At 41.0% G+C, this 25,765-nt stretch overlaps 1 protein-coding gene across 1 annotated transcript in view; it reads right to left on the reverse strand.

Moving 5' to 3' along the window:
• The window catches only part of LOC149065262 (cytosolic carboxypeptidase 6-like), a 659,637-nt gene that overhangs the window by 106,275 nt on the left and 527,597 nt on the right, over positions 1-25,765 (reverse strand). Inside the window, exon 5 of the mRNA XM_089254127.1 lies at positions 5,041-5,257. Within this exon, the coding sequence (XP_089110253.1) occupies positions 5,041-5,257 (217 nt within the window). The remainder of the gene's footprint in view (positions 1-5,040; positions 5,258-25,765) is intronic.

Here is a 25,765-nt window from a genome sequence, read left to right on the forward strand (position 1 = left end):
TCAGCCAACTCGTTGGGCAATTTGCCTGTTGTGGCGTTGTATTTGTATTTGTATAGGAGTCAGCCTTGGCCCATTGAGTGCGATTGGGGGGGGGGTGCCCTGTACCCAAAGCCTACCATCTTCAGCTTTCTTCGAGCCTCGCCCACGAGAGGAAGCGAGTGTTCTTGGGTGTCCTCTATTGACGGCACCCCAAGACCCCTCTCGGCTCTCGTATAGTGGCTTATAGGGATCGGTATATAGGGGGTCAGTCAGCGGAAGAACAAAATTCGGCCATTGACTGGACCAGCTGGGTCGGCCAGTTCGCGAAGTGGCCAACTTCGGGCTTTGGCAGTAACATATGCATCTGTAATTGCTATCTATAAGAAAATGTTTTGCATAAATGTTGCTAACGAGTTTTTATGTACAGGGTGGTTTGAAAATCCACCAAGGGGGTGATCGTACACCTCAAGAAAAATAACTTGTTCACTCCGGGGAACTCCCGTATGGCGGATCTGAATTCGCCGGGCCGAGGCAAGTTACCCATATATTCGTAAAACTAAGTACAGGAACAGTGGCTGGTCGCGGATGTAAGAGATACTAAAACCTACCAATGCAACAGGCTATGCGAGAACACAAAGTAGCTGCCCAAAGTGGCGTCCGAGCGCACTGTTGCACAACTGACACCGGCGAGTAAAGGGGTGACACAATGGCACACCCGTACGCCGGGACCTGGTGACGATATAATCTTATCAGCAGCAATCGGAATACTGGCAACAAGTACTTCCGCCGAGTCTACTAGTATGTCCTGAAGTCAGGTGTCTCCAGAAGAAGTGGGCCAGGGATTTCATGTCTGGGGAGCGTGCAGGCTATACCGCAGGTTCACTACTGCCCTGGATTTGTTGCTGCTAGCTTGGAGATTCTCCCGTTGCCAACGTCGTTTCCGACTTGATAATCAGTTCTCTTTCGACCCAAGGTTCCATTGCAACAGTTAATATGATGTGTACAATCGCACGTCAGAAGTTCATCGATGGAGTTCCGGATCATCCCGTATGTGAGATGGCCATTTGTGCAATTTTAACAGTAACTTATGGAGTCGATTCTTAACGAGTGCGATTTACGCCAAAGGCGAGAAACCTATGTGCTGTTTTTGCTAAAAACAACACGTTTCGATTATTCGATTATCGAATAATCGAAATTATTAAATAATTATTTCGATTATTTTCGATTACTCAGCAGCTTCATTCAATTCTTTGATTGAAATATATACTATAATGCAACCGCTCTTTAAAATAAAACGAAAAAATCCCATGAGAAAAAATATTTAGGCAATTTTTTTTTTGCTGTTTCTGATTTGCGATTGCGATGGTAGATGGCAGCACCTAAATACATAACCAGTTTATGATTAGCAGTTTGGAATGTAGATGACAACAGCACCTCGAACATGAAATATATGAATTAATAAAACGGGGTCGGAAGGGGGATAGGGGCTTTCAGAAAAATGTGAACCGGGCAAATGCTTAGGTTCGGCCCTGGTCAGATCGTCGTACGTATCGTTTATGGGCGTGTGTGAGTACCCCCCCCCCCCCCACCCCCATGCAAACATCTACGTCTGTACTTCCGGTTATGTTATCAAATAGAAGTTTTATCCGAAAATGTTACTAGAAAAACGCTGCCATTTTGTTTCAAAAGAGGTTGTACAGCCACAAAGAAAATGGCCCGTTGTATGGCCGGGATGCATCGCTTTACAATTCGCCCAACATATTTCATTTTTAACTTCTGGCACTGTTTTTTAAAAGTAAATTTCATTATTGTAGTTTATTCCACGTTTCCCATTTCTGTAACTACATGACGTAGCAAGTATTGCTCAGAAACAGACTTAACGTTAGGACGCAACGTATGTACTCGCATTCCGACGTGTTGTTCGTTGGAAGTTCCTCAGAGAAATATTCACGAGAGATCGAACCCTGACACGTGTCAGGGGTTCTTAACCGTTTTCGGTCGGTGCCCCGAAATCAACATCAAGATCAGCTACGCGACCATTTAAGGGCCTGACCATTTATTTTACGAAATTAGTGTAAAACTCAATATTTCAAAAATCGAGAATTCAATGCAATTTTTAAAATAATTAATGCGACAGAAAACTCTACAAAATTTCAGCATTTCTACAATGAATGAATGAACGCCAGGGTCTCTGCCACCGGACTTATCCCGTTGCCGAGATCTCTTCCAGCACAGCTTCGTGGCAGAGTCTGGAACAAAGTCAGTGCACCTAACAGTCTGAGTGTGTAGCTAGTGTTGTATATGATATTTCAGTGCTGCCATCTATACTTCAAATTGTGAGTGAAGTGTAATGGTTGAATATTTGTAACGTTGTAGGCCTGTTGCTCTCTGCGGCGAGACTTTTTAACGGGGAGATCGGCTCGCATTCACGCCTGGAAGTTGGAAACCACAGAAAAACCAACGTCAGCCGACCACCACTGTGGGGTTCGAAACCCGGATCCTCGCATCACGAGTCCGTCACTATAACCACTCGACCACCACAGCGGCAGTAAAGGGTGATCCTCATAGAAATCAGTGTTAAAATTGCTGATTTTCAGCATTTCTACAGTAAAATCGGCAATTTTAACACTGATTTCTATGAGTCTCACCCTTTTCCCGACCCGCGAAGTAATGATGATTACGACGTCTATTCAAAAAGACTCGTTATTGAGAGTATTGAAAATGTGGCAAAGCATTATAAAGGCATAAATTATTATTCATATAGTAACAGGATTAGAGAAGTGACAAACCGTTGTAAAGGCATATACACGTCTGAAACGCATTGCTAGGGAACCACGGTAACCAAAGTAAACGTTCCGAAAGTTATTGTTGAGGCCCAAAAACCATTGTTGCCCAACCGTTTTTTGCCCATTTGGGGCACTTGAATTGCTCTGACGAAAATTTAAAGTAACCTATCGTTCAAGTCGGGTCCAATTTGGTATATACGCAAAATTTGGTGACGATCGATCGAAAATTATAGATTTGTATAGAGGGAACACGAACACACACACACACACACATACACAGAAAATCAATTTCTGTTAATTTCAATGTTATTTGAAGGCTATGAACTCAAAATTTATTTTTAATAAATTCAATGCGACCCACCCTCCAAGCCATATAATGATAAATCGCATAAAGGCCCTTGGCCCGCGGAACAAATATGGCCCTGGGGGTTATTTGATGCGGCCTGCCCTCCACAAACCTAATTTTGTAAAAATGAACTAAGCGGCACATTTACAGATCGCTTAAGTGTCCCGTGGTACAACTCCAGAACATTTAAGCCGCCTTTGGTACAATTCCAGAACATTTCAGCGGCCCGTGGCACATTTTCAGATCACTTAAATGACCCGGGGCACTGTTCCTGAACACTTGAGCGATCCGTGACATATTTAGAGATCACTTGAGTGACATGTGACGTAGTTTTACAGCACTTACGTGGCCCCCAGTGCAGTTCTACGTCACTCAAGTTACCCGCGGCACATTCTCAGATTATTTACGTGATCCGCGGCGTATAATTACGGATCACTGGAGTGATGCGTGGCACAGTTCTAGAGCACTTGGATCCGCGGAACATTTAGACATCACTAAAGTGATCACCACAAACTATCGAAAGGTTTTTCTCGTTTTTGGCGCACGGAATAAGATGCCATTAAAAATATTTCATATTTTCATAAAGGGGGGTTGATGACGTAAGCATTATCCAAACCCCCCCACTCCCCCCCCCCTTGTCATCAAAAGTCAGCAAATCGGAAACCCCCCCCCTTCCCTCATCCATGATGACGTAATACTTGGACGGCCCCTAACAGGACTGTTAGCGTCCATTTATATGATTCATCTAAGAAGCCCCTGCAAACCAAGTTTGGTTTGTGACCTACAGATCAAGTATCCTTTGCGCTACGTATATTTTTATGACCTACTAGCTATTACCCGCGGCTTCACTCTCGGTAATCTGAAAATTGTTTGGTGATGGAATCCTTCCAATAACATTGGAATGCCTCATGACCCCCTTGGGTGTTGCATTTCCAGAAATCCCGTCTTGGCGAGTCTCTATGTTATAAAATATAATACTGACCGAATTCCATATTTATGGCTTCCAGCAGTTTGGGCTCAGCGATGATTGCCCCATATAAGTCTTGAACCCCTCCCTATGACCCCCTTACAGTATAAATTAAGAAAAATTCCATCGTTAGTGAGTTTGAACATTGCAAAATAACTGACAAAATTTCATATTTAAGGCTCCTGCGATTTCGGCTGAGCGATTATTGTCCCGTGTAACCTTTGAGGCCCCTCATGACCCTCTTAGGGTCGAATTTTGGGGAAAAAAAACTCTGCTTATTGAGTCTTTACGTCATAAAATAAAACTACCGACTAAATTTCATAAATATTGCTCCAGTAGTTTCGGCTCGGTATGATTTCTATGTATAACCTTTGAACCCTCTTATGACTTAGGGGTCCAATTTCGAAAAACCCTTTCTTAACGGGTCAATACCTTCATGAAATATAAATACCGACCAAATTTCATATTCATAACTTGGTTTCGGCTTGGCGATGATGAATCATTTAGTCACTCAGAACACGCTATTTTATATATATATATATATTTTGAACCTGTGGGGTCAAGTTTGGATCGTGACCCGTATCTCAAGAATACTTCTCATTGAGTTAGTTCATGCGACCCATCCCGAAAGTTCCTGCGAATCAAGTTTGACTCGTGACCCATGGCTCAAGAATCCCTTGCAATAAGTAGATGACCATATTTCATTCAGAAAAGTAAGGGAAACCGGAACCTTGAATGCAGTTAAATACGGGACATCACCAATTACCATCAAAAATGTGCCTATAAGTCGGTAAAAAATCCCCATTTGTAGTTAAAATCGCTAAAAATTTCAGGGAACAACACGGAACCTGATAAATATGTAAGACGAATATTTGTGAATTCATGACCATAATTATCATAATAAGTTATGAAAACGTTGTTTATATTCAAATTTTTAATCACAAAATGCACAGATTGCTTACTAATGACTTGGAAAGACTGCTCCGTCTAACAACACTGCTGTTCTCGGACTCGAGTACAGAAAGGTACTTCTGGAGACGCGTGTAGGAGTACGGATACGCGAACGCAAACTGGTAGCGACTGTTCTCGTCGTCGAAGGCGAATATTATGGACAGAACGTACCGGTCACGATGTGATGGGCACCTGTAGCAAAACACCTGGTCACGTGGTAATCTAATCCTGAAAGAAAAAATAACATGAAATAAAACGATTGACTGTCAGGGATACCTAAATTTACAATAGAAATAATTTACGATGGGGGGCCCTCTCTCTAAATGGAAGAATGAATCCATGGGCCAGTGTTCTTGAAACTTGGACAGGGAGAAAATTAGAGAAATAATTTGTGAACTAGTGAAGAGGGAGGAAAAAAAACGATGAAAATTTCATAATCTTTTGACTTAACTATTAAACATAGGGTTACTCGACGTCCTCCTTCTTGGAAAAGAAAATTCGTCACAGAAAACGGCAATTTAAACTGCGTTTCCTTCTTATAATCTAATCCTGAACGGTTACCCGACGTCCTCCTTCTTGATGTCATTTCGAGCGTCCTCCTATCGAAAATTCCCCCCTTTCGTCCTTCTTTCCAGGTTTCAGGAATCCTTTTCTCTTTTTTATCCTTAGAATTTGTTTTTGATAGGAAACTTATTTAGCGACATAATAGTGAAATTTTGTGAGGGAAAGAAAATTCGTCACAGAAAACGGAAATTTAAACTGCGTTTCCTTCTTATACTCTTATCATGAAATATGGATTTTAGAGATATCGAAAGTATTCCATCGGTTTCGCACCCTAAAAATGTAATGGTGTACCTTGTAAAAGTGTAAAATTGAAAAGAAGCAAAAATACAAATACATGTATTAGTAAGAAAAATATATGATGGGTATTTGTAATATAAATCATCTGTTGAAATTTAAAAAAAAATTATACTACATAAATAACGATACAAAAATGATTATTAATATCACACGTCCAATTAGAACACCCCAGAAATTTACGAGAGCAGATTATGAAATGCTACAACTGGAAAGCTCAAATTAAGGGTATGGTTGCAAATTTGTATTTTCATCTTTCAAGAAGTCCTTCTTGAGCATATTAGCGGCGAAAAAATTTGCATAAAATAGACTAAATGTTTCTTAAAGTGTCAAATTACTTTTCGCCTCTGTTTCAAAAAAATCAGAACAGTCCGAAAATTGTTTCAAAAAGTTAGAACATCTGACCTAAAACGGATTATTACATGAATATTTTCATGCAAATTTACATCAACTTGATCGAATTCGGATTTTAAGCCTTTCGTGTCGTTGTACGTACAAAGCCAGAATCGTTCAATCGCCAAATTACGGGTAGAAAAACGAGACATTTGTGCAAACGCAAAATTGCATGTGCATTTGCTAGGACAGTATATGGAAAAGCATGCTGATATCATACGAATACATTGCACTGCAACCATGTTTGGCTTTGGCCATGGATTCTATGCATCGAGACATTGAATTTATAAGTTTCCAGCACCGATCAGGATACGACCTCAACCATGGTCCTATCTAACTAGTTAAAGTGTGGAATAAGTGTGTGTTGTTATGGATATACAATGCATGCCACTCCATGTGGATAATCCTGAATATATACGTAGGACGCCCAGCAACTATGCCCAAAGATGGAAAAACCGAACAGGAACGCCTACCATACTAAAACGTGGTGTCTACCATACTAAATATCGGTTTGGCAGCCTACAAGACAATCATTCATTAGGAGCAGGATTGTTTAAAAGTTTGAGAGCATCTCTTTCATTGAAAAATGGACCATAATTCCTTTAATTATTGCAAAGCATTCGCGTGCCACTTGTTGAACGTGCGCAGCGGGTTGGGCACCTCTGGCGTAGATTGTAGTTACTGCCGGGCCATTCAAGTATTACGTAAGTAGATTTTTAGCCATTTTTGACCCACCTCCTCCCACCCTTGGCAGCAAAATTTCGTCAGCAGCTTAGAATATTTCATATCTTCAAAAAGGGTGAGTGATGACGTGAGCAACCTTCAAAACCCCCTCCCCGCTTGTCATCAAAAGTCAGCAAATCCGAACCCCCCCCCCCCGATGCTGACGTAATACTTGAATGACCCCTAAGTATAGTTTACTAAACTTGTAGGTTTAAACTACTAAAATAGTAGAAACACGGGAAAAACAAGCGCACGCAGTTTTGTCACTAAAGCGTGCCTATATATACTTGCGCAATCTACGTAAAAAGGTCTCGGACAAAAAGCTGAAACCACATTCAGTTGCAGATTGTGCATTTAATTATCTCTTACACACCGAAAACATCGGCTGGAAAGCAATACTGTTAAAACTACAGTGATCTCTCAGTTATGCGTCCCTCCTCACTCTAGTATATTACGTTTCTCTCAGTTACAAGACAATTTTCTGCAATCGGGGTCAAAGCCGATATAGCATGAAGGTCTCCCGATAATGAGTGACAATGATATTCACGTATTCGCCTTGTCACTCGTATGCGTCTTTTGTTCTCTTGTATATAAGTGAGAGATCACTGTATTTGAGTGTTTCAAGGTGTAATATGCTAATGGTGCAGCAGTTTTTGCCCGATATACACTGATATATTGCGACACATACAACCGAATGCAATTTTATTTATTTTTTATAGATGGCAGCAGGTGTTTCACATGCATAAAGAGCTGCATTGAATTTCATTCTATTGTTCCGGATAATTTCTCACAAGTCCTTGAAAGAAGCAGAGGATGACGCAATTTTCAGGACGTCACAACTTTCTTTTCTTTCAAACCGAGCCCTACTCAGGTCTATCACCATCTATGGGCGATTTACTAACTGGTGAACTGTAACTGTGAGTGTACCTAACAGTCTGAATGCGTATGTAGTGCTGTGTTTGATTTTTTAGTGACGCCATCAATATTTCAGAAGTGAAGTGAGTGATGTGTTACGATTGAATTTGTGTTGTTTGTAGGTCTGTTGCTCTCTGTGGCGAGGCTTTTTAAAGGGAAGATCGGCTCGCATTCGCATCTTGAAGTTGGGAACCACAGAAAACCAACTTCAGCCGATTGATTCTGTTTTCACAGAAATAGCTGTCTCCATAGCTATTTTCACAGAAATAGCTGTCTCCATAGCTATTTTCACAAATAGCTGTTTGCAATTATTCACAAATATGAATGTCGCATTGAGGATAATGTCCAACAACATTAACTGACTCTCTGACTGACTGAGGTAGATACATTTTCTCAGGGCTTACCGAGTATTTAAGACCCCCATAAGCTTCCCTGTTCAATGCTGCTCCGTACGAGCTGGATGAAGAAGTTAAGAAACTGTTTGCATGTAATAGTTGAGTGTGTGAGTGTACGTGTATAAAAGGTTCGTGCCGTTAAAAGATGACTGACTCTATTCCTCGATTACCTTTACACTTCCGGTTTGGCAACAACAGATTATTGTCCCGAGGGGTTCTTCAAAAATTGCGCTACCAATATTTTTCGCAACACTATTACTCTGTTCGGATTTTATCACTGAAAGAAACGGCTGAAAACTTTTCCCCCAAACACATGGCATATTCCAAAGCATAATTTTCACCCCGCATTAATGAAGTTCCTCCAGACAATCATCACGTGGCTTTAAGAACTTGGCGAAATATTTCGCTATTCGGCACTGGTTCGCGGAGCAGCGCAGCGGTTGAAAAACACTGGTCTAGCCAATATGCTAGCTGTCCAACTTCTGTACACTCTTTACTGTGATTTAACCCCCTCAAGCGATTTTTAAAATTCCAATGATTTCCATTATAACTGCCACAGTGCAAATCACTAAACCTTTGGCAGAATGCCACATTTTTTTCAGATTTTGTGCAGATGGCAATACTTGTCTCCTCAATTCCCAGAGTAATAAGAAAAGAAGAGAAATACTCTGGCTTTTTATCTTAGGGGTAATTCAAGTATTACGTCAGCATCGGGGGGGGGGGGTTCGGATTTGCTGACTTTTGATGACAAGGAGGGAGGGAGGGTGTGAAGGTTGCTTACATCATCAACCACCCATTTTTGAAGATATGAAATATTCTAAGCTGCTGACGAAATTTTGCTGACGGGGGAGGGGTCAGTGTTTTGCTGACTTTTGCTGACAAGGTGGGGGGGTTGGTCGAAAATGGCTGAAAATATGCTTACGTAATACTTGAATGACCCCTTATACTGCACACATATTCCTAAACTACCTAGAAGGGAAGGAGAAGACACCGTCTCTCTACTTCTGTTGTCAAACTTTCACCAATAGCTGACTTCTCTCACTGGCAGATGATCTGACAGTTTGGGGGAAAGACGTAATCGAAAACATGTCAGCGAACAAAGCCTGCCTTTACAGAGATAGGCGGGATCGGCACTGCCGAAACAAAAGACATCAAGTTAAGCGAGATGTCTCATCATTGCCGTTCAGAGGGTTAAATGCTACAGATCAGAAGAATAACCGATTCTTTGAATCTACTGGAAGATACGCTCGGTTATACCCGAGATCAAGGAGTCGCTTTGGTATAACCTTGTGTTTCAGATAATTTCTCTCACAAGTCCTTGAAACGAGCAGAGTATGAACATAATGCAGGACATCACAGAACACCTATTTATACACGTATTTACAAGCAGAGATCTGGACACACGTTTCGCGATCTACAGATAAGATCTCGTCTTCCCGATACAATTCCAACAACTGCCGTGTTCCACAAAAGCAGCGCCACTTATAAAGGGAAAACAAATTCTTCTAGAAAGATCTCGACGATTCGCGCGCCATCTTTACATTCCTTGTTTTGGCATCATGATCATCATATTGCCGACATCGGAGGTGTCGCCAAACGTGCAAACTTTGCGGTATTTACGGAGAATTCTATCACCGAGGTTATTTACACGGGAAAGATGACATAATAAATGATAGATAATCGCTATTTACATAATTTTCGGCGTATAGTCAGTCTTCGGCTACGTACCATTTGCCATCCGAAAACACTAATCTACATCATTCTACGTCGGCCTTCTTTTTATTGTTGATGCGCAACTTGGAAAAGACTGATGCTCGAATTCCTCTTGAGGGACAAGTAATTGAATATATCTTGAGTCCAAGTACTCCAATGAATCAATCGAATCGCTTAACGGTAAATAAGTAACTAAACAGCCAACTAAAACACAAGCACAAACATATCCAATAGAATGGATCACAGTTAAAACCGTAATAGGCTAAAAGACAAAAGGAAGAAGCTAATGGTTAGTTAAGGGCAAACAAGGTAATTTTATCCCGGCGGGTGGAAAAAGCAACAACGTCCAATCATGGACGAGGGAAAAGATTGACGTCAGGAATCCGCCTCAAAACATTGTGCTCTAATTTGAAGTCTGCCTGTAATTACTCGAGGTTTTGGTGAAGGTTTAGATGGTTTGGTGGTGGTGGTGGTGGTGATAATATGGCCGTTGGTGGGAGAAAATGAATTTTCTCTCAGTTCGTTTTCCCCCCATTTACTCCTACCCCCACCCCTTCTCCTAAAATGGGCAGAATTAAAATTTATGTCATCCAATTTCTCGCATCAAGAATGATTGAAAGGAGCCGGGGTTGGCGAGGTCCACCCGAAGTAGCATGTGGTAGGTACTTATAAATCTGATAGGCATGTCTAGTTCGGGGGTGGGGGGGGGGGGGAGGTTGAGAGGGACGAGTCTGCGGCGGCGGCTTCTCTGCGGCAATTTAAAGTGTTGGACCCGATAATGGGGGTTGCCCTCAGTCCACTAACATCATACCTACGTTCTTGAATAACGTCTGGGAGGGTTACCCCGCAAAACTGAGTTAAAAGATGGCGCCGGCGTCATTTTTCAAGATGGAAGCTACAGAGAGTGAGCGAGAGAAAGAGAGAGTCTGTCCTTTAAAAGTCACCGGGGGTGGGGGGGGGTTGATATTGATGGTGATCGTTACGGGAGAACTTAGATGAGAACAATAACTTTGACACGTCCTCATGAAAGATAAATTGACCTGTTATTGGATTAGGAATTAACTTCTATGATGATTTCTTACGTGGATGTTCGTGATTAATGTGTATATGTTGTTTTTTCGCCCCCCTTCAGCTGCTGTTCCTTAATTTCCCCCGTCATAATTTAGTATATATCCCTCTCTCTCAATATATCCTATCAGTTTGGCTCCTTAATGTTTACGCCTCAGTGATATTTCTTGTCATAGGAAATGATAAAAATTATATTTTTATATCATCAACTTGAGAATAGATGCCGGCGGTTATAAGTTTCTCCCCCCCCCCCCCACTAATGGCTGTTAATGTGGTAGAGGACACAATTCGTGAGAGCCGGGGAAGCATATTTTCTGTAATTTATTTTCCGATAAATACTAGGTATGGTACTTAGAGCATTTTTCTTGACACTGGAAATTATTATTTGTCCTCAGTCCATGTAGCGTCGAGATTGATTCGATGCGGTCATTTCTTCTCTTTTTTTCATGATTTATTAAGCTGTTCATGAAATTATGGGGCACCCTGTATACGCTAATGTGTGTGTAACCCAGGTCTTCGAAATTCAACTTAAAAAAAATCCACGAAGAAGAAGTTTCTAATGTGCGGTTTCGACTGTAGATGGCAGTAGCTGAATACTAATAATACATAATTGGTTTCTAACTTTTGATTTGGATTGTAGATGGCACCAACTAAATACCTAAGCAATTTCTGATATCCGATTTGGAAGGCAGATAGCAGCACCTGAACACATGACGTGGACACTACTCTCGAACGCCTTATTTACTTAACTTATTCCTATATATGTGTTTACCTCTTCCGAATAGGTGAGTGAAATGAATAAGTTATATTTTTATGGAATCTATTACTACAAAGAGTATTAGATTAAAATTCGATTTATATCGATTGAAAAACTTTGATTAACCAGTTGAAAACTTTTAATCGATTCTCAGCCCTAGAATAAACCAAGAACCTTTTGAATAACTCTCTAATTAGGAATATTGAATACCTTCCGTGAGTCAAATGTACAGTTGGCCCCGCTCAAACGGAGAGATATATACAGCCGAATCCCGTTGTAACGAACGCCAAGAGACCGGAGGAATCACTACGTTATAACGGAATTTCGTTAAAACGGGATTCGACTGTATGTCAACGGTTCCAGCACATAATATACAGGGTGTCCTGTAAGTGTTAACGTGGCCATCATCTTATCAAGAGTCCGTCGCAACGGTATGATTCCAATTAAAAAAAAATACTGAAAATGCGTTAAAAAGATCAGTGCCAGTTTTCAGGGCAGAAACACAGTCTATCACAAAATATGAAAATCTAAAATTTGAACATTGGGGGTCTGATAGACCCCACGCGCGTCGTCCTCGAGTTGGAATTTAAACATCACCGCTACATTGTTAGTAGAGACAGCTTCATTTTTCCCCATTGCTAAAGTTCCGTCCGGTTCATTTAATCGACTGTTACAGCTCTATGAAGAATTTTCAGTACTGTAAAGAATTATTGATGAGTGCCATCCTTGGTTTAGACATGGATACAAATCAAAACGCATCATGGCGATGCGTAATTTTCGAACGAAAAAGGCAATTCATTCCCTACAGAAATCTCAGAAAATAAATATCCATCAGTTTCATCCGGGATGAATCCATCATTACAACTATCATCATCATCTGCGCATTAGATTCCAACGCAAGTTTCACTATTCAGTTAGCCGAAAACGATCGTAATCAATCAGCGCAGAATAAGAGCAAGAGTGAAAGCTAGGGAGAGAGAGAGAGGGGTCACTCACATACAAAGAAGGCATAGAGAGAGACGATGTCGCTCTCTCTCCCCTGTTCATGCGAAGTACGAAAGAGCGTATATATAACCAAGCGAAGATTGAGATGTAGTTTCGGAAATAAAATTCACATTCCTCTGTGGGGAATCGAACCCCCAATCTCCCACTGTCCGGGCGAGTGCTCTAGCCATGGAGATACAGAAGACAGAGACATTTGCCTTCCTTAGAGCATATGTATGAATGCTGAACGGGACTGCGCATGGACAGGACAGCCTCCTAGCTCAGCTAATAACTCTTACGACGTCAACCCCCAGATGGCGACATACATAAAGAGACGATGTCATTCTCCACTGTTCGTACGAAGTACGAAAGCTTGGATAACCAAGCGGAGATCGAGATGTAGTTCGGAAAGAAAATGCACATTCCTCTGTGGGGGAATCCAGCTACAGCGGAGGGATGATTTGAGCACTCGCTCGGATAGTGAGAGGTTGGTGGTTCGATTCCCCGCAGAGAGGAATGTAAAATTTCTTCCAGAACTACATCTCAATCTCCGCTTGGTTATCCAGGCTTTCGTACTTCTTAGAGAAGATATGCTTAGCTCTGTATCGATTGCAGAAACAGATACAAGACAAAGACATAAGCTAATTTCAAAATCTGTTTATTACAAATCACAGTGATGTAATGAGGAAAGAAAACAAAAATTTGTCACCCTGTAATTTAATAATATCACTAAATTGAACATGGGGGTCTGATAGACCGAACGTACGTCCTCGAGTCCGAATTTAAACACCACTGCTACATTGTTACATCTTCGTTTTTGCATTTCTAAAGTTTCTTCACAGATTAATTTTTCGATTGTTACAGCTGTGAAGAGCTTACATTATTATGAAGAATTATTGGTGCCGTCCTTGGTTCAGACATGACGTCAATCAAAACACATCACGTCAATGAGACACACATGCGTTTCCGGGCGAAACGCATTCACATTCTCTACAGAAATCTCAGAAAATATAAATATCCATCAGCTTCATTTAGGATGAATCCATTATAACCATCATCATAAAATCTACGTATTAAATTCCGACATAAGTTCACTATTTAGATAACCGAAGAAGGATCGTAATCAATCAGCGCAGAATAAGAGCAAGGGAGAGATCGCGCACGCTCAGGCACAGAAGCTCTAGCTCTATATCGACTCCAGAAACAGATACAAGACAAAGACATAAGCTAATTTCAAAATCTGTTTATTAGAAATTGCAGCGGTATGTCCTAAAATTCAGAAAATGTGGGTAGAGCATAGGGCAGAGAGAGCAAAGAGGGGGGGGGGCACTATAGGCATATACGTTGCCTTATGCGGCTCGACGATCTCACTCTCCCTCTCAGACCAATTACAAGGGACTTAAACCTTGTTAGTGATCCAGCGCCTTTCTAATAAATCCTCTGCTCATTCCCTGGCATTGTTCGAATACCATGAGTAATGGTTTGACCGTGTAGCGTCAACCGTGAACCGCGCTCCTTCGCTCTGACTGCATACAGTGTGTGTGTGTGTGTGTGTGTGCGAGAGAGAGAGAGAGAGAGATGTGTGTGGAAGTGGAGTAGCGAGATTTTCAGTGGCGCGAATATTATATATACGTACAGCACTGAATTATTTTAGACGAAGGAATCGAGAGGGGGCGGGGAATTTCAAACGCCGCAAACTCTCTCCTCACGTTTATTCCGTCTTGAGCGGTTGGGAACATCTTGCTTGCAGGCAGCACCAGCAGGCAAGAGGATGTTTCCGAGATTTTGTGAACAGCGATGCTCCTAATATTTGGGGGATATCGAACTGGCGCGAGATGTTTATATGCGTCCAATTCATTCGGTTCAATACGCTATAAACAAATTTGGTTTAAAATGTAAATACATAAGCGCAACTCCAGACTCGGTTTCAATCGTCTTTGGGCGAACGGAATCACTTCATTGACATTTGACATGTCTACCACCGTCAGAGTGGTATGATTTCGCTTGGGCCGTAACTCAACAGCCACATATGATCGATATCATCTTTGTGGTATTGAAAAGCACTTGCCAGTCTGGACGACAGTTCGTTTTATGACGACGAAAATGATTCCTTGTCTAGGTAACTAGCTTTCCTTGTTTTCGGGTTATTTTCAAAATACGTCTCAAAAAGGTTGACTCGGAACCAAATACTGAACGCCATGAAGACTAAATATGGTGGTCGAAGGACATTTTGGCAGCCAAAAAATGATGCGGGGTAAAGAAATTTTCGAACGCAACGGCAAAGTAGATGATGAAGTATTCATCAGTGACCATGACACCACCTCGCAGTTTATAATATGGCAAAGCAGCTGAAGAGAGCGAAGAACGCAGTTTAAACGAATAAGATGCTGGATAAGTTTATGTAGGGGAACGGGCTAACATTGGGACTAATTGGGGCTTTTGGTTTCATTCAATATGTTTGTATCCCTGACGGTAGTTGCTGGTTACGTTCAAAGCAGGTCATCACGTTTGCATGTCATTGTGTTAACATTTCATGAAGTGAAGAACAGTGCATAATTTCAGTGGTGTAGAACGTGTTTCGGTTGAGAAAAACTTTGCACGTGTACCCCCGAAAATCGGTCAGGTTTTTTTAGTGAAATACGTATTGAGGTTCACACCACAGTTAAGTTTAGACATGGGAGAGGGGGTTTCTCTGATTTAGGGCAATGTAAGATCTACCCTGTAGAATGTGCGTTCTATATTATTTTTATCGCCAATCGTTAAATACAGCCGGTAGAAAAAAAAAAATCAAGTTTGTCTACACTTGGGACACTATCCCGTGTTATGCGCTGTTCTCCTAAATTGGAAAAAGGAATTGCTATAGTTATGTTTACGAATGTTTACATGTTGGGGTGCATCGTGTATAATTCAACAATTACTTGAAGCAAAAAACATTCCTGCTTTTGTTTTTTTAGTAGAGTTGTATAAAAATGAGCTTAAAGAGCAACAATCCGAAGATAATATACCACAAAACAGTAACTTCGCTCTTTATGGCGAGGATAGCAATGAAGCAAGAATTTTAGAAAAAAAAAAACATTTTTACGAGCGTTACGCGAAATGAATTTGTTTCATACTCCACTGATGTGGAGCCATGTTCAAACGGTTGCACCACTCCTTTATCTATGTGACGACCATTGTTTCGTCTCCGGAAGCCTGACGAATCTTGTAGATTGTTTCCACATAGGAATCACCAAGCTTCACAGGAAATTTAGTGCAGTAACGTTGTCTTCAAGTTTTTCCGCCATTTTGTTAAAAACCGTTAAAACAGATACAACAGGCCTGTAAGAACCACAGACTTTATTTGTAGGACTTTTCAAAGTTTTTGCTCGTGTGCTGTAAGGAGTGATATTTTCTTACCAGAGAGTTTACTCTGTGATTTTGTGGGAAAGCCTGAGCCTTGAAGCACATTACACTGACGTGAAGAGATTTCACGTTATGTCGGAGACATTGTAAATTCTGATTCGGGGGAATTTCACGTCATATAATTTCAACGTCACATAATTTCCACGAAATCGGAATTCACGACGTCTCTGACGTGACTCGATAATCACGTCACGTCAGTGTGGTGTGTTTCGGCCTTCAGACGTTAATTCCGACTTGAAATGATTTCTGAACTGTCTTCAGTCTGGTGTCGTTTTTAGGACTTTCACGCGTGAATACGTCTTACGAACCCTATGACGATACTGGCCGCATTCGCGAATTTTTGCGTAACGAAATAATTCAAACGCTCATATCTCAGGAAGTATTCACAATGCATTAGTATTGTTGACGTCTACTGGTAGATCGCGTTAAGACAAATTCAATCATACTACTCTGGTTTTAGTACCTTTTTTGGTCTGGGTACCAGGCTTATGGTCCGCTTTTGTAACGGGATTGTTTTACACTGTATCTCGAGAAGTTCCAAACACAAATAGACGATATTGGTATCGTCTGATAGATATCTTTGAGACAGATCCAATAATGATACTCTTGTTTTAATAACTCTCCCGGTCTCAGCACGAGACTCACGGCCCGCGTTAATAACGACGTTTTTTCACGCTATGGCTCGAGAAGTTAGTAACGCAAATAGACAACATGGGTACCGTTTGTTAGCTGTCATAAAAGACGAATTCGATGATACCAATTTCATTACATCAGTACCTACCACGCTTACCACGCTCCTTTTATACCACGCTCCCCGGGGTGAAGGAGGGGGGGGGGGATTGAGCGACACGGCTAAACCCAATTTTTTTTTAAACTCAATTTTTTTCTCGTACTCAACTTTTTCCAATATTTTCTTCAACCGTTCGTAACTTGAACCTAAGGCACTAGAACACGCATAACACACAAAACCTTCATTACTATGCTATGCCCTAAAACTATACTATATCCCAAGTTAGGGGATATTGTACCCACACCTAACTTGGGAAGAACGCCATTTTATTTTTTCAGGTCCGAAATGTGCACGTAAAATCTTTAAATTATCGGTACAAACAGCCTAGACACCCTTCAGAATGTGGGTACTTTTTATTTTTTTTATTTTAACGCTTCAATCAGTGGTTGATTCTACAGTATAAAGTTCGAAATTTACCCAAGTATGGACACTAAACTGTATTAAATAGAAATAAATATATTGGGAATAGGGAGGTGACTATGTTCATAGCATTACACGGCCCATTCCCTATGGTGGGTACTCCAGTTCTCTACGCCACGAAGTGAAAATTTACAAAGCGTTTAAACATGTACAAATACGAGCAATTCAGAAAACAATAGGAAGCAATAGTTCACTCAAATAATCAAAAACACAGCAGCAAGGATTACAAGCCTTGTCAGATATATACACGCCAACGAAAAACAAGAAATCTGTCCACCAGATTTTATAAAATAATGTTCTAAATGTTACAAAATAAGGGGGAGAAAAACAGAAATGGATAAAAATAACAAAAAAATCATATCCACATGCCCGCCACTAATAATACATAACCATTACATGTACAAGATATAGGACGTACTAACGTCCTATATCCTCATGTACTAACGGGACCCGAAAAAGAATTTTTATGGCATTTCCGTAACAATGATGTAAATGTGATAACCACAAGTGTCCTCCATTCAGCTCTTCTAGCGGGCTCCTAGGCGGGAGGACACGAATGGTTTCATAATAACTCTATTACATGTAGTTTATATTTTATATATGTATTAATTTTTTCTAAAATATAAATATAACCAGCCAGAGCTAGTCAACCAAAACATCAAGACCGAAGCTAATCCTTAGCTAAAGCTCTCTCCAGATAATCCCCCACATTTAAACCAAACTCACATTTCTCACCAAAATAGGTTTAGGGCGAAACGACTCGACCTGGCAGTTACATATACGTATATATGTATGTATATGTGTAAGTTCTCTTTCCTGTATTCAAGTTCTTCATGCATTTCATGTCCACAACACACGTGCGTACTCATGTTGTCGTATTCATGTTGCTCACCGAATAAGGTGCTAAGCGAGATGGCACACGGGTGATCCCTAATTGTATATATATTCCCCCCCCCCCACACAATATTTCTATTTTGCATATTTTCATCAAATCCACCAGAGCGAGTGAACTCAACCCAATAAAATTGATGCTGGCTTCTAGTCCGCAAGTTATCAAACCCATTTACTCACCAATAAGTTGTTAAGCGAGATGACCCACTCCGTTTTTTTCTTGTACCCTGTATGTATAATATGGTAAGTGTGAGATAACAGATGAGATGGCATGAGAGGGACCCCTCCAGTTGCTTTTCAAACATGCCTCCATGCTGATATGTGTACATTCATCCGTCTTAGCGAAACCCCGGAACTTTTCTCCAACTCCCAACCCCATCTCGTCTGTAATCCCCACAAAATTTGTTGTCCGGGGAAAATATGTTGTAAAAATTTTTGTGTGTTCCAGACACTGCCAAGCTGGGCTGAAAGAGATCTCGGCAACGGGATAAGACCAATGGCAAAGTTCTGGCTTTCATTCATTCATTCAGTAGAATCTCGATTATCCGACCCCCATTGTTATCGGACTTTGTCCAGAGATATCCGGCGACTTCGCGAAATGGCTGAAAAAACGCCGAAATTCGGACATTGGCCAGGTAAATTTACAACGAAATTGTTCAATACACGAACTGACCAATTCCAGTCTTTGGCAGTAACATATACATTTTTACGCATAAAAAGTAAATTACATTTATGTATGTATAAGGGACTGAAATGTACCAAGAGGTCACAAAATACGAATAGGAGCAAGTTTTGGTATTAAAATGGTGTTTTGTGATGATATGGGTGGGGGTAGGAAGCGAGAATTAATAGAACTCGGGTGTTCCAGCCCGCCCTTCCGTCACATTCGGCCGCGGGTAGTCCGGATTCTACTGTAACATTCGAGCAACACAGACCCACAGGAGAAAAAACGCATCTATAAACTCACTAATGAAAATAAAATAGCCATCATTACTTTTTTTTTTTTTGGCGTCAGAAATCGTAAATCTTCAATCAAGATTTTAAATCCGAACCCCATTATAGAAAGACTCCCGGTGTCATTCATGACCTAAAGCCCAACAGGGAACAAAACAAATCAAAGATGGCGTTGATATCGCCAACTAATTTGCTTAAATCCTTCGGATCATACTTCAACCTTGTTATCGGATCCTCTCGCCCCGGAACATATATATATATATATAAAAGAAAATAATAAAATAAATAAAGAACCCCACCCCACTGATGGCGTTCAGTACACGGTGTCGAGAACATAATCCTGAATGATCCTTTCGGGAATTACTTCATTTGCATAAAACCCCCCCGTAATATTGCGGGGGGAATTTTTTTCGGGGGCGAAAAGAAGGAAATAAATATTTTTAATGTTTAAGGGTGACGGACGGAAGGGGGAGAAAGAAATGGTGAATAATAGCTCCCCGTCATTCCTCACCAACCCTTTAAAGTCATTAAAGAAAGATTAGGTCACTAAAAAATGGCCGAATAAACACAAAACTATACGGTCGCGATGTATTGATATTATGGGAAATCAGCTTGTGGGTGTTTTTTGTTTTAACGCTCTTGTTATCGATTGATTATTTATATATTTGAACGCTCAATGTGCTCAAATGATACGCTCGCCTCCCACACATTAAAAAAAAAAATTGACGTGAAATATTTAATCCATCGTAAAAATGCGATATTAATATTTTATTTGATGGGGAGTTTTTTTCCCCCTTCTCTTATGGTCATTAAGAGCTATAATTTTCCCCTATACTTGAATCCATTAATGGATATATACTACCCGTAATCCATAGTTTTTTTCAAAAGTAAATGACTCATAAAACAAGTCATTACACTTACAAGCGTGGTATTTTGAATTCCGCCAGCCGTCCGTGAATAACAGCCATTTCTTTTTTTAAATATTGTTTTGGCTTCATTTGATTTTTACGTCGCTGGATGATGATGGAAATTAATTTGAAAAACGAATATGTATGTATTCTCTGTTCGCTAATAGTTTTAGGCTGTCGACGTGAACCGGAGTGTTTTTGATGAAGTTTGTGCAAGTTATACAAATACAAATACAACGCCACAACAGGCAAATTGCCCAACGAGGTGGCTGACTTAAGAACATCATGGATCCCCGAGCCATTTATTTTTTTGGAGGCCCTACTTACTACTGCTACACCACACATGCACCCCGCCCACAACCCCCCCTCCCCCTGCGGAACCCCCAACGAATCGGTACATGATGGAATGTGCGCGTACGTGTAGTGAAACCTGACGTGAAGTTTTTTTTTGTTTCTCTGTAATGCTTGTTATGTGTAGTGCTGCCATCTGCCACCAGTTTTTCTAACTATGAGTGAAGTGTTATGATTGAATGATTTATCGTTGTAGGACTGTTGCTCTCTGTGGCGAGACTTTTTAACGGGGAGATCGGCTCGCATTTGCGCCTAGAAGTTGGGAACCACAGAAAACCAACTTCAGCCGACCACCACTGTGGGGTTCGAATCCGGATCCTCGCATCGCGAGTCCGTCACTATAACCACTCGACCCCCACAGCGGTTGTCCTGAAACAGGTTGTCGGTTTTTTTTGGGGAAACAGTTATCCGGAAAACTGAGTGTAAAGCTGCTCTGTATATACAGTAGGCAAATCTTACTGGAAAATCAAGGTATAGGCTCATGTGGAAGTAAACTTTGCTTAAACCTTAATAGGGCAAAAGACTAAGGTTTTTAGAGATTTTAATCCCTTTTGCGCCTTGTTCTATGTCAGTAGGTACGTGAGATCATGCTACTGTAGAAATTTGATGAATATCATTGATAGATATAGATGGCCTTTTTCCCCAGCCAGAGATATCAAGGAAACAGTTATTTTCCGGATATTATGCTGAGGTGAGCTCGGAAAGAAAAGTCATCACGTCTCCGCCGGGACTCGAACCCAGGCCCTCTTGCATACCGGGCAGGCATGCTACCATCTACACCACTGGAGACACATGAATCTGCGCCTTCCTAATTTCACGCACTGTGTCGTGAGGCGCTGAAGTAGAGGCATTAGTAGCCTCTCTCAACTTCAGGAAATGGCCCCCCCCCCGGGAGGGACGGTTTAGAGTAGCATGCTTGCCCGGTATGCAAGAGGGCCTGGGTTCGAGTCCCGGTGGAGACGTGATGACTTTTCTTTCCGAGCTCACCCCAGCATAATATCCGGAAAATAACTGTTTCCTTAATATCATTGATGTTATGCAAATTATAGGGTGGGATATTATTATTCCACCGCCGCCCGTTTAGATCAGCTCGCTACTACATCGAGTGAGGGATGGGATAATAATTTCCCACTTTGCGTCTATGTGGAAAAAATTAAGTGAATGAAACAAAAATTTTGTTTAAAGTCAAAGTGATACGTGAAATTACCTTATTCTTCGGTATAAAACATGGGGAAAAAAAATACAGAAACCGAATGCAGAAGTAGTAGTTAATGAATATCAGACTCTTGTGGAATCTGCAGCAAAACAAACTTTACATAAAGCCTTACATTTCAAGTATTACGTGAGCAAATGTTTAGTCATTTTTGACCCCCCCCCCCCGTCAGCAAAAGTCAGCAAAACTCTGACCCCTCCCCATCCGTCAACAAAATTTCGTCATCAGCTCTGTCCCTCTGAAACCTAACGCATATTGGTAGGAATCAGAGACGTACACAGGGGGGTATAGGGGGGCTAGTGCCCCTCTCTCACGATCAAAAATTTATTTTTTAAATGCAAAAAAAAAAAAAATTAGTTTTTTAAATTGAAATTTCGGACGAAAATACCTTTACGTGTTATTATAATCAATTTCTGTTAATTTTAATGCTTTTTTTTTTTCAAACCGAGCACAACTCAGGTCTATTGCCATAAGCAATTTACTACCTAGTGAGTTGTGCCGGAAGTGTAAGTGCGTGTACCTAACAGTCTGGGTGCGTATCTAGTGTTGTGCATGATTTTTCAGTGCTGCCATCTATATCTCAGAAGTGAAGTGAGTGATGTGTTGTGACTGAATATTTGTACTGTTTGTAGGCCTGTTGCTCTCTGTGGCGAGACTTTTTAACGGGGAGATCGGCTCGCATTTGCGCCTTGAAGTTGGGAACCGCAGAAAACCAACTTCATCCGACCACCACTGTGGTGACGGTGGGGCTCGAACCCGGGTGCGAGTCCGTCATTATGACCACTCGACCACCGCAGCGGCTAGCAATTTTAATGCTATTTGAAGGTTATGAACTCAAAATTTATCTTCAATAAATTCATTGCGACCTAGCCATACAATGATAAATCGCATCAAGTCCCTTGGCCCGCGGACCAAATATGGCCCCGGGGGGTTATCTGATGCGGCCTGCCCTCCTCAAACCTGATTTTGTAAAAAAAATGAACTAAGCGGCACATCTACAGATAGCTTAAGTGTCCAGTGGTACAATTCCAGAACATTTAAGCGGTTTACGGAAAATTCACCGCAAACAATTCACCACCGGAAAACTCACCGACAACAGTTCGATGCGAGTCAGTTAGCAAGGGACTGAATGATTTTTGAGTTACTGAGTCAATAAGCAAGTAAGTCAGCCCGTGAGTGAGAGAAGGAGTGAGGGACCTAGTGAGTAAGTGAGTGAGTGAATGATCTAGTGAGTGAGTAAGTCAGTGGCCTAGTGAGTAAGTGAGTGACCCAGTAAGTTAGTGAGTGATCTAATGAGTGATCCTAAAGATATGGCGGAAAGTTTTAATAATGACTTTATTATCAAAAGGTCATTTTGATAATAAAGGTCTTCATTTTCAAAAAGGTCTCTTCGCGTTCTCCTAAAGTCATTCTTCCGCTTTTTCGAGGCTTAGTTCGTCCTGGACTGGAGTATACTGTAAGGTTTTGAAGACCATACCTACAGAGGGACATAGACTTGGTTGAAGGGGTGCAGAGAAGAGCTACGCGTGTCCTTATTGGCACACGGGGCTTGAGTTATGAAGAGAGACTTCATTTTTTGAATGTTTACATTGGATGAACGTAGGTGTCGAGGAGATATGATCGAAGTGTTCAAAATTTTCAATGAGATGGATAGAATGGACCATCAACTTTTAGTACACAGCCAATCGACTGCTTTTACAAGGGGACACCAGTATCGATTGGTGAGGGATAATGCAAGGTTATGGTGTCGCAGGGAATTTTTCTCTAATAGGGTTGTTGATAAATGGAATAGCTTACCCCCGGAGGTAGTAAATTGTAACACAATTGACACGTTTAAAAAGAAATACGATAAACATGTTGGGGTAAATCGAGAAGCTCGATCCATTCTTAGAATAAGACAACCATAAGTATTCTTTATGGGCGTTGTATAATATTTTATCACGTGTATATATTGTTTATAATTTTTGTACTAATTGCATTTTTAATTGGGTTGCTGTATTTTTGAAATATATGACATCCATATTTTTATGGGCATCTTTTTCTCATCCGCCTCGTTGGGTATTTTGCCTGTTGTGGCGTTGTATTTGTATTTGTATTAGAAGAAATTAAAATTAGAAATTGCTATTGCACAATACAAGAGAGTATTTTCAATAATCCCATTAACTCTATGTTTTACTGCGAAACTTCTAATGAAACGTCAAAAGGAATAATAACAGAAGTAAAAGATAATAAAGAAAGTGAATACGCGATGTATTAACCCCCTAGAATGCTTAAAATCTCTTATTACTTTGATATTATGAAAAAAATTGTTGATCACCAGTAACTAATGGATTTTTTGTAATGATAAACTAGCTGTTACCAGCGACTTCACTGGCGTGGATTCTGCAATCTCAGATTGAATCAGCGATGATTCCCCCCCCCCCCATCCCTCCATCACCGCCGAGCCAAAACCGCTGAAGCTATAAATATCAAATTTTGTGAATAGTTTTGTTTCGCGACGTGAAGACTCATTAAGAAAGGGTTTTTCTATATTAGACCTATAAGGTGGTCATAAGGGAGTTCAATAATGGAGGGGATCCTACGTTGGAATCATGCCTAGTTGGAAACCGCTACAGCTATAAATATGCCATTAGGTCAATATTGTAATATAGACAATATAATATAGAACAATCGGATTTTTTAACCATTTGTAGCACTACTAGGTTAAAAACTAAATTACTAACTAATTCACTCACTCTTTCACTCACTCTCTCACTACCTCACTCGCTCTCAATCACTTAATCACTTACTCACTAGGTCACTCGTTCAATCACTTAATCACTCATTCACTAGGTCACTCACTCACTCGCTCACTCCCTCTCTCATTGACTCAGTAACTCACTCACTTACTCACTCCCTTGCTAACTGACTCGCAACTGTTGCCGGTGAATTTTCCGGACATGTATTTAAGCGGCCCGTGGCACATTTTCGGATCACTTGAATGACCCGGGACAAAGTTCCAAAAGACTTAAACGATCCGTGCCACATTTAGAGATACCTTGAGTGACATGTGACGAAATTTTAGAGGACTTAAGTGGCCCCCAGAGTGCGGTTCTAGATCACTCAAGTTACCCGCGGCACATTCTCAGATTATTTAAGTGATCCACGGCATATAATTACGTATCCCTTGAGTCATGCGTGGCACAGTTTCAGAGCACTTAAGCGGTCCTGACACATTTCCAGAGCACTTAACCGGCCCGGACACATTTCCAGATCACTTGGATCCGCGAAACATTTAGAGATCATTAAAGTGGCTCTGTAGGGCACTTATCAATGGGGGGGGGAATGTTACTTCAAGTGCCCACAAACTATCGAAAAGTTCTTTTCGTTTTTGGCGCACCGAGTAACATGCTATTAAAAATATTTCATATTTTCATAAAGGATGGTTGATGACGTAAGCATTATCGAAACCCCCTTCCCAGTTGTCATCCGAAGTCAGCAAATCGGAACCCCCCCTCCCCCATCGATGATGTTGTATTACTTGAACGGCCCCCGGCCCCTTTCTGACAAATCATATTCCTCCTCTTTTTCCTCTGGCCTTTGTGCTGCAGAATGCACAGCACCTGTATGTATCAATAGAAATTGGTATACGCGATCGTACATGTGAAAGACGCAATTTATTTTCGATCACAAGCCATCTATCAGTGTTATTTCTCTTCTTACAAACTCAGTGTAAGGGGTCATTCAAGTATTACGTCAGCATCGAGGGGAGGGGTTTCAGATTTGCTGACTTTTGATGACAAGGGGGGAGGGGGGGGGGGGCTTGAAGGTTGCTGCTTACGTCATCAACCACCCCTTTTTTGAAGATATGAAATATTATAAGCTTCTGAAGAAATTTTGCTGACGGGAGTTGGGTTCAGTATTTTGCTTACTTTTGCTGACAAGCAGGAGGGGGGGGGGGCTCAAAATTGGCTGAAAATCTGCTTACGTAATACTTGAATGGCCCCTAACGGTTACGTAAC

This window comes from Pholcus phalangioides, unplaced genomic scaffold (assembly GCF_987345545.1).
Source record: "Pholcus phalangioides strain wild (caught in Gottingen) unplaced genomic scaffold, Ppha-v1.0 ptg000040l_1, whole genome shotgun sequence".
In the NCBI taxonomy this organism is placed as follows: domain Eukaryota; kingdom Metazoa; phylum Arthropoda; class Arachnida; order Araneae; family Pholcidae; genus Pholcus; species Pholcus phalangioides.